A 10,420-nucleotide genomic window follows, 5' to 3' on the forward strand; every position below is an offset into this window, starting at 1 on the left:
ACCAATGAATGTGCAGTTAGCGGCAATGGCCTACCTTATATTATGTTACTTCCTTGTAAAGGGCGTGTGCCATTGAAATGTTCATATAAACGGTTTGATTGTTTACGATTTGGAAGCTAGCGTGTTTGCCTTTTTTTTGTAACCTTGTAGCATTCATATTCAGGGTAAGTTTAAAGTGTAAATACAACACTTATATTATACCACTGTAAAGTTAGGCGTGTGAGTTATTGTTTGCAATATTAATATTTTCATTTCAGTAAACTTAAAGACTCCTATGCTGGGAATGATTTTTAATGTATGACGTGAAAATAATAGAATAAACAAGCTTACTTAATTTTGAACTATGGGTGCAGTGGGTTGTCATGATTAAGACAAGTTAATTTTAAAAAGGAAATTGTAATTTTTGAAGTGTATAGATAGGTTCCAGTTAGTAGACAGTTGTGTTGTGTGAGGTGGTGCAACTGTGCCGCAGCTGGGACACGATGAACTACGGCAGGAAGACTCCCACCAGCATGGGCACGCCCTCGGTGTACTCGCACATGACGATGCGCTCGTCTGCCAACCTCAAGTCCTCCCGCTCTATGAAGTCGGTGGTGATACCGTGGTACCAGAAGCCCATCCTGCAGGACGCCTTCTTCCTGGACATCCAGCGAGGCGCCCTGGTGACGGCCTTCTACTCCGTGGTCAGTGGGGCTCTGCAGTTCAGCAGCGCTGTGCACTGTGCACTGTGCGCAGCAAAGCACTATTACAATAACTAGCACAGTCATGCATGTATTCCATTTAAATTTCTCTGCTAGCAGGTTTTAAATTTAAGCATGTTTCTACAACCATTAACACATTAAAATATTCACAATCAGGGCCGGTGCAAGGTAAATTGGCGCCCTGGGCGAAAAACCTTAATTGTGCCCCCCCACCCGCCGGACACCACAAAAAAAATTTTCCTTGCCTCAAAATACATCACGTAAGCCTAGGATTTTGTTAACAATCAAATGTAAGCAGGCTTGTTTTTTTTTTTACTTTTTTACTTATTACAAATCATAAACAGGTCACCGTGGACATTAAATAATTACTTATATCAATACAAACATTCCAAACTGTTACAAAAATCCATTTTCATCTAGTTTCAATAATCGTTAAAAATATTATATCAGCTGTTATGTGTCGTGCTGCGCCGCCCCCAGCTACTTGGCGCCCTAGGCGGTTGCCTAGTTCGCCTTTATGGACGTGCCGGCCCTGTTCACAATTTGTGTCAGTTAGCCATCAGAGAACATCGAAATTAAGTTTACCACCAGCTACCATAGTTAATATGCTTGTGAAGGCTTTCAGTAAGGCGTGTGAGTTGTGTTTCAGTTCCTGGGCTTGTTCACGTTCGCCACGGCAGTGTTTGACATCTACTGCCTGGCACAAGCCACGCCTGGCTCCACACACTACGGCTACTACATCATAAGCTTCGAGTTCGTCTACGTGGGCAGCCTGCACGGTTGGTGTCTTTGGCTGTGATTTTATTTAGCATCACATTCTCCTCTCAAAATTAGATGCTGAAGCGATATTGGTAATTTTCTTACGTCACGACTTTTCCTGAATTTAGTAATAAAATTCAGAAAATACTCCACAATGTTTTAAAGTAGGTACCTACAGTATTTTTAATGTAGCTATCCTAACCTAATCGACCATTCTCAATATTTGACTTGAGTTCTCCAAAACATAAACACACGGAACCACATGGGAAAATAAATGAGGCAACTGCGTCAATGCATGGGTATTGTAATTTAACTTATAAATGTCAATTTCTCATAAACCAGTAGGAATTTAGAAGCTCTGTTTTCAGGGTAGATAGAGGAACGTCTTTAGTGTTTGAAAAAAGTATTTTCCGAATGTTATTTTATTTACAGAAAAGCTGCAATGCGAGAATTTGACCACATTATTTTTAAGGGTTTTTGAGATGTAAAAACAAGAATTTGAAAAATTACAAACAAAACTTTTTAAATTTAAAGGCATTTTTACTGGCTTCTTCATTAAAAGGTTATATTAAAAAATATATATATTTTTTTACTTAGCATGAAACGCTAGCATTTCCTGTAAACATAAGCCATCTAATTAAGGTTAAATGGTCATTTTATTCAATTGTTTGTAGAAGGTGTGAAGATCGTTTTTGCATAGATTTAGTTTAGATTAAGTTTTAAGTTGGTAAATAATACACATACTGATATTTTACAATATAGTTTCTAGGGTTATTCTAATTTGTGTTCATTGTTTTCACTTTTCAGTGCGAAACACGCTTATAATGATAGCGTTATTCTCCCTGATTGGAGGGATTGCAGTCTTTGTCACCGGCATCATCCTTGCTATCGCACTTCGGCAGGTGAGTTGTGTTGGGTTGTCAACAGCCGTGCTAGTTCAGTAGCACGTGTTCGGCTTGTCAGTTCATGTTTAAATTGGACATTTGACTGAATGACTGGAGCACCTACAGTGCTAGTTGTTGAGTAAACAAATGATGTGAACCCCAATGTCACGGCCTCTTGCGGTTCTAGAGGGTGTCGTTATAAACGTTTTGGGCCGTTCGACCCACTTCCGACCCCATATGTCAAAATGAGTTATTTTTCGCCCCAAGTTGGTGTTCAGTTTTCTCTGGTATGAAACTGAAAAGTTTTCAAAATTAAATATGAATTTATTTTAATCGCAGACTTTGCCAAAGAGGAGAGCGTATTGGACCACTAGGACGAGCGTAGACACTGCAATGCACGGTGGAACTGCATCTTGTAGTGATGCTGATTCTCATATACATTTTTAGTAAATTCATAGCCTCTGATGGTTAAGTTGTTAATATCTCATTTACTATAATATGGCAGGAAAAAAAATAATACTCCACACAGTAATTTTCAGGTTTGGCAGGTGATGGGTTATTATTTATTTATTTATTTATTGACATCCTCAGCAGTATTTCAGATGCAAGGTGAACACACGACTTGATGTGAAAGGGTGTTCTCTTCAAAAAATTTTTATTCAGTCTTAGGGATGTTCCACAGAGCTTGGGAAACAAAGCTCAGTGAAGTTTTTATATTGGTTGTTGCAGTCTCGAACAAAACAAAACACAGAGGTAAATGCTGGCAACAGACTGTGGCATCAAGATTGCGTGCTCTTCTTGTAGGTCTACCTAGCCATTCATATGTGTGTAGTGTGAAGGTTCAGGTTGCACTTGGAGCGAAGGGGCCTGCGAGAGTGTTGGTTTGCAGGAACACGAACGCAAGATGCTGCCGTGGATCTACATCTTCGCGGTGTTCACCCTGTTCCGCCTGTTTGCGTTTGTGTTTGCCTCCATCGTGAACGACATGATCTTCGGCTACAACGTGGCCATGTGCCTGCTGTGGATGGTGTTCACGGTGGCCAGCGCGTACGGCTGGCTGCTGGTGTACTCCCTGTACCTCGAGCTGTCCGACCTCACCAAGCTGGAGGACCTGGCCCACCTGCGGGTGAGTCCCGCTCACTACCCCACTACTTACATCACATATAAGAGAGAGCAGGAATCAGCTCGAAAGAGAATGCAAAGTGCTACGGACTTTTCTCCGATACCAAAAATTACTTTAATTTGCAAATTACACCACAGTAAAAGCTAGAGGTCTGCGAGCCTAAGAAATTTACTTCAAGCTCGAGCTCGAGATTTTGTGGTACAGTTGCACTTTATGGAAGTTTTTTTTTATCTTAAACTTAGAATAATGTTTGAATAAAGTGTTGATATGAAGTGGGCTTATTAATTTGGTAAATATTTACAGAGTGCATTTACATTTTGCACTGCTAAAAAAAAAAAGTTTTGCCATTGAATCTTACCTGTTTCCATTGGTTCATCACTTGCAAAAAAAAAAACATACAAATAATAGACCTACAAGGAAATTTAGTCTTTTTCAGTATCCTGAACGTTGAAATATGTTTACTCATGTCATCAAATGTAGAGATGTACCGATACGAATCGGTAGAAGCCGATTTTGCCGATATTTAGTTGCATAGGCATTTCTGCCGATTTTTGATACGCTTGTTAATTTTTGGCTTATATTACTGAAAAACGAAAGAGTCTGCCATAACCTAAAAATCCACGAGTACCCTTTTCACTTTTCATAGTAGTACTGCATTCTTTCAACTCGCAATATTTTTTAGCTACATGTGCCAACCGTACATATCAAAATAAACATTTTTTTTGTCAATAATGTTCTTTAATTTTAATACGTCATAAAAAAATACATTACCATTACGGTAAATATACATCTTGGTTGTTATGATAATTATAGTGCAAATGTGGTAGCTATCATGCTTCTGTAGTAATTATGGTATCTACAAAGAATTTTTAGTTCTTTTTATGGTAATTATCTTAAGATAACTATCGGGTTTTTACTTTAGGTATAGTACATCTTCCATATTTCTTCGTAAGGTGGTGTTCATTTGTCTTTTCTTCACATTTACGTACGCCATTACTATTTGTGACGGGAACGTTTGGAAAAATTTTTAACTGGACTTAGTATCACACAGTTAATGACGTAAATGACGAGACCCCGGACAATTTAAACTATTTATACGAAAAAAACTTACAATGCAGGACCGTTGTAAGTTTTACTGTATTTTTTTTTTTCGTAAATAGTAAAACACCGTCACAATGCTTTCCGGCCAAATAACCTGCTGCTGTTGAAGCTCGAAATTTTTGAGCCTAACAATTTTTTCGAGACGAGCTAGAGCTTGAAGTATATAGACTCGGCTCGAGCTCGATTTTCGAGTACATATTCGCAGACCTCTACTAAAAGCACATCCCTGCAATAGGGGAAGAACGACACCAATCCTGATTGATATTTGTAATCAACCAAAAGCGAAATGTGTCTAGCCCGGTGCAGGCAACTCGCCACATGTTTCAAGTAACGAACAGGCTAGGTAAACGTGGTTCCATCACAAAATTAAAGGGCCTGCCGTAGACTTGAACATCTTTAAATATCCAGGAACAAATCTTATTGCAAAAAAACGAACGACCCAAACATAACAACCTGATCACAGCCCTGACAAACGCGGCACAGCCACGAGAAATGGCTTCCATGCGGGAGCATTAAACTCTCTTAAGTAACATCTTCAACAAAATATAATACGGTGGTGCACCAAAAGGAATTTAAAATACATATTTTTTAATTGCAAATAACTTTGTCAACACTGATTTTCGTGTACTATTAAACAATGCATGATGACGTTCAAATTGTCATTTAAAAGAAAGGACTTAATGAATTACAGCCAAATGTTTACATTGCTAATGCTCATTAGTGCCACACTTCTGACCTAGCATGGGATGTTATAGAACTAACACAGGTGATGAATACTTGTGTGCTTGTTTGTTGCCCGCTGCAGATGGGCACGATGCAGTCGCTGAACGCATCGACCACGCACTCGATCGCCGGCTCGCGCCCCACCACGCCCCACAGCACCGTGTCGACCGCCCCGGCCTAGCGGCACGGCCCACTGCAGTCATGGCGTGCTGGAGCACAGACACTTAGAGTCCATGTGCTGCCTGCAGTTCAGAGGCTTGAGGGAATCATGTTTGTACAACCATTCCTGATTTCAGAGCAAATTTTTTTTTTTTTTTTTTTTTTTAGTTGTCACTAACCAGCCCCCCCCCCTCTTTTTTTTAAATTTTTTTTATTAACTTTCCTGTATTTTATATTATTTTTGTATTGTACACTTTTCTGCGTTTCACTGTTTTCTCCTCATCTCTTAAGATATGTCAAAACGGTTTTCTTTGTACTTTAAACATTTTTGTGTGGAAGATGTCCTGGTAAAAATTTCAGCAAAAGCTATTGGTTGCAACAAATGAAGCGACTATTTGTGACAGTTGACCGCAAACTACATTAATTCGGTGGCTGCGGCATGTATTGAACAATTGTAATTGTTTGTATCATGTTGGAGCGGTGACACTGTTTCGTAGTTGTAGCGGACGTATGTACGGGTTGAGGTATTCTGCACTTGTCCGTCAGTTTGGAAACAACTCCAGGGAGTGTTTCTGCATTCAGGCTGGCAGCCGTCAGGAATAGTTGTTCTGCTCTTGAGTAGATTTAGAATCTACAGTAGACATGATATTTAAGGCCTGGCTTCACTGATTTGAATTTTTCTTCTGCTAATTTATCATACTATGTATTATGAAGAAAAAGTTACTACCACTATGTCACTATTCTAGCAAAAAGGCAAGTATTCATAACTAAAATTCTTTTTTACAAATAGTAGTGAATGTGTAGTAAATATCTATCAACAAAATTGGGTTCAGGACACAAATTGTAAAGATTAACAAAAGAACTAATTCGTTACTGGTGAAGACAGTCCTTATGTAAATACTTCTGTGTCTCATTAGAAATATGGACTAAGTAATAATAAGTAATATGGACTAATTAATAGACTGTAGTAATAATGTCATTGTGAGCAGCTTTTTAAATTAAATGTATTTCTTTGCTTTTTGTTAAAGGAATTTCACAATGTTTACTGATGGGGAGGTTATTTCCAATGTAGAGTAAGTTCGTTGGATCAGATTGTTTACATTTTGTATGGGAAAATAGGTTAGTTTCCCAGCTCTGTGAGGGACCACTCCAAACTGTAGCGCGACTGTTCTGTAGCTCATTAGTTGTTCTTCGGCGTTTTCACTAACATGTTAGTGTCGTTACTGATTTTCTTTTGTGCAATGGTATTTATTTGTCACATTTAAACATTACTAAAATAATTAGTTTTGCTGTGTTGAATTGTAGGTCTCAATTAGTTTTTATTATATAAATTTTTTTTACTGATTTTTTTATGCAATGTTTGTTTTATGATTCTCATTGTGTTGCATCCAGACATGCATTAAAATAAAGAATAGAATTGTTATGTAATGGTTACATTCTCTTATTCCGTCCAAAGTCTCGTGAATATCGAGAGACTTGCTGTACCAGACTGTTAGTGTGTAATCTAAGATAGTGCATGGTGAAATGACAATGCAAAGGTAGCTTAGGCCTCATCTGTCTCACGTGATTGTTCACGTTGTTGTTTGGATGTTTTTTTTTTAATAATAAACAATAAGCTAATGACCAACCAAAGTAGGTAAACATGCTCATGTATATTTTATGTAGTTGTGTATTTTGAAGTTTTACAAATAAATTTTCTTATTTATTTAATTTTTATTAATTGTTTTATTTGCTTGTTTGTTAAATGAATACCAAACATGACATCAGATGTTTCAGACTTAGTTCTATTTTTTCTAATTTGAATTCAAATATCAGTATCTTGAGATGTGAAAATAATATTTAATAAAGGCAGAGTCACTGTGCTTTCAGTACACGGAAAGTGCGCTACTCATAATAAACAAAATTATACATACATAGTACTTGGGTGCAGAACAGCAATTTTTTTTTATGCCTTTAAATGGGGTTTTAAGAGAGAGCACAGTACATACATAATTTATTAACACATAACTAATTGGTGTTTTTAATATTGAGGCTACATAAAAACAGTTTTAGACAGTTAATCTTTTTTCTGAGAAGACTGTAGAAATTGAGAACACTAGTACGTAATTTCCTTGTTTGTACTTGTAAAATTTAGGTTTTTTATTTGTTATTTTGTTGTTTTTTTCCTTTAACCTGTCACTGTGATGTTAAATTAAAATAATAAATAATTTTGACCTTAAATTATATATATTTTGCTTCGAGCAAGGATCAAACCAAGAGCAGGAATCAATTGAATCAATCAGTAAATAAATTCTGATTTTTTTTTCGGAAGATTTTAGGTTAATTTTTTTTGTGACACTGATTTTACATAGTATTATTCCGAACATTTATTAACACACAACTATTAATCGAGGTAATCCTTTAAATTATGCAAAGCGTTTTAAACAAAAATAGATTAAAAAGTAAATATGCATGAATCGGTTGAAAGAATGATTTTTTGTTATTTTTAAATAAACATTTCAAGATCAAAATCAGTTTATTACAGGCAGACCTGATTAAAAATTAACAGTGGCTTGCTCTTATCCTACATATAACAAATGTCTTTTGTTGAACTATTTATTGTATAGTTGAAACACATTAGGTCAAATAACTTATTTGAAAAAATGTGACTTGCTCTTGTCAATTTTTAAAGGATGTTTGCGAAATTGACTTCGTCATAGTATCAGCATTTAAAAGCTTATGGTCATTGCAGACTTACTACTGCCATACTCAATTGAAGTACCTATATGAATGTATTTTTTATATATAAATTAAATTATTAGTTTCCACTCCTAGATTATTTTTACTTTTCTTTTAAGATTAGTGCAGTGCTTTTTAAAAGGGTGAGAACAGAATTTTTCCCGAAATTATTACCTCTATATAAATTTTATTTCTTTACAATCAGAAGAAACACCATCAGTATTATATTTTTTGGGTGCATTTGCAGAACTTATGTCACTTACCTACTTGTTTGGGTTTATTGACAAAGGAAATGAAAAATTAAATTATATATAGCTCCAGATAGCTAGTTACAATACTTTTAAGAATATAAGTCTTTTATACTTTTTTCAGAAAATATATGTTCATTCAACATCTTTCAACAGTGTAGCCAAAACGTAAGTCAGAAAAATTATACTGAATTGATATTTTTCGTTAAATTGTTTGTAAAATCCAGGATTGTGGTTATCAGCACACCACTGTTCCCCGATGCTTTAAATTGTTATTCACTATAATTACCTCCGGACAAAGTATTTTTGACTAATGTTTCAATTCTCAATTTCTCTAATACAATGAATTAATTCACCATTAAGCAATACATCTAAATTACTATGTATGTTTCTCAAGTTCAATCTAGCATAAAGAAAACAGTCATGTATTAATTTAAATTTTCGTGATTATTTGAATTTTTAAGTTGCCAATTATGAAAGACGTAATTCAAAAACGCACACGTGTTTAATCTAAATATTTGCTTGTGATTTTTGTTATTAATAAAGCAATATAATTATGTTCAAATTAAATGCGATTTTACTAGTCATCGCCTCATCGGTTGAGAATTCTAATAATTTCTCCCCTTGTCTTTGTCTAAATCATCAAAAAAAAAAAAACACTTCACTAGTGATGCAAAAATAAAATGCCTATTAATTTTAATATGAAATTTGTTTGAGTGATGAATAAGAAATTAATTAAAGATTTTATGCTAGGGGGGGGGGGGGGGGGGCTTGAACCCCTAAAACCCCCCCTGGCTACGCCCCTGCTTTCACATAGCCGATAAATAGCGGCTCTATGATTGAAATTACGCCCCGAATTTCTATTACATTTTAATGAAATAATGACATTAAATTATAATTCATTATGGAGACTTATCTGATGTATACACATACAGGTTGTGTGAGCCCGTGCTCCGGGGTTCATGGAGCGCAGCAGACCCGCGGCTCATGTCTGGCCCTGCCTTTTTCTTTTCCTAACCTAACTAAAAACTAATTGCATTTGGGAGGTTTCCGGGTTAGGGAGGGAGACTAAGTGCGTCTCAGGCCGAAGCCCATACGCTCTAAACATGCAGGGTTTAAGCCATGCAGGAGGGGTAGCATGCATCATGTGCTAGGAGGGGATTGGCCAGCCATGGCAGCGTTTTAGCCATGACTAACTCCCCTCACTGACTATTCTAGACTAAAACTAGATAAGTTGGGCCCAGGTAAACCCTGCATAGACACAGGGAAAACCCTGGGCACTGACATGCATAAAAATTTCATGCATGAATAATAAGCAGGTTGGTTACAGGAAACAGAAGGATGGTTCCGGAAGAAGAGTTGGACAGAGTAGAAATAAACTACTAAGCAAAGGGCGGGAGCTTGGACATTGCTGTCCGCATTAGTTTTTGGGTGTTACTGGGGCCCTGCCTGCTGCCTCTTTGATGAGGGGTATCGAGGGGCGAGGGGGAAGCCAGTGCCATTGGCAACACTGTCGCTAGAGCAGGTTGCGCCCAGCGGAGGATGGGCTGTGGTAGGAGGGGGAGCTTTTAAACACACGCTTGTCCCAGGAGATTGCAGAGATACACCCTCCCTGTCTGAAAGCCATCTCACGACTGACGCTTCTACGGCCAACCCAGTCTACATACAGACCAGTTGAGTGGTGGGGGATGCAGAGTTCGACCCCCTCTACAATAATAATCATCAAAATTAACTTTTGGGAAAATGAAGATTTTTGGAGGTTGAACTGCCCCCTTAAGAATTAACATTGATGTTTAGTCGTGTACAAAATAATGACATTATGTATACTAGTAAAATGGTTTATGACTTTCATTTAGTAGTTTTGACGGGTCGTGTACGAAACAGCTGTTGTCTTAAGGACTAACAGGAATAGTACATCAGAACCACCTCGTCTACTCTCCTTCTGTGTACCAAAGAACAAGAAAGTTTAGAACAGTATATGTTCTCCTTGTCATATAAGTGCAT

General features: G+C 37.1%; 1 protein-coding gene across 4 annotated transcripts; it reads left to right on the plus strand.

Annotated features, from left to right (window-relative positions):
• Positions 1 to 7,164, plus strand: LOC134535462 (uncharacterized). 4 transcript variants are annotated; one of them, XM_063374573.1, is made up of 6 exons: positions 1 to 164; positions 473 to 683; positions 1,351 to 1,480; positions 2,268 to 2,362; positions 3,234 to 3,470; positions 5,374 to 7,164. In XM_063374573.1, exons 2-6 carry the CDS (start codon positions 483 to 485, stop codon positions 5,470 to 5,472), a joined length of 762 nt encoding a protein of 253 aa, XP_063230643.1. In that variant the 5' UTR covers positions 1 to 164; positions 473 to 482; the 3' UTR covers positions 5,473 to 7,164. The 4 variants fall into 4 exon arrangements, with proteins under 4 accessions (XP_063230643.1, XP_063230642.1, XP_063230640.1 ...); XM_063374574.1 differs by having other exon boundaries at positions 6 to 164; positions 453 to 683; XM_063374572.1 differs by having other exon boundaries at positions 2 to 164; positions 453 to 683; positions 3,234 to 7,164.
• Positions 7,165 to 10,420: the final 3,256 nt, after the last annotated feature.

The sequence above is a fragment of the Bacillus rossius genome, chromosome 8 (genome assembly GCF_032445375.1).
Source record: "Bacillus rossius redtenbacheri isolate Brsri chromosome 8, Brsri_v3, whole genome shotgun sequence".
In the NCBI taxonomy this organism is placed as follows: Eukaryota; Metazoa; Arthropoda; class Insecta; order Phasmatodea; family Bacillidae; genus Bacillus; species Bacillus rossius.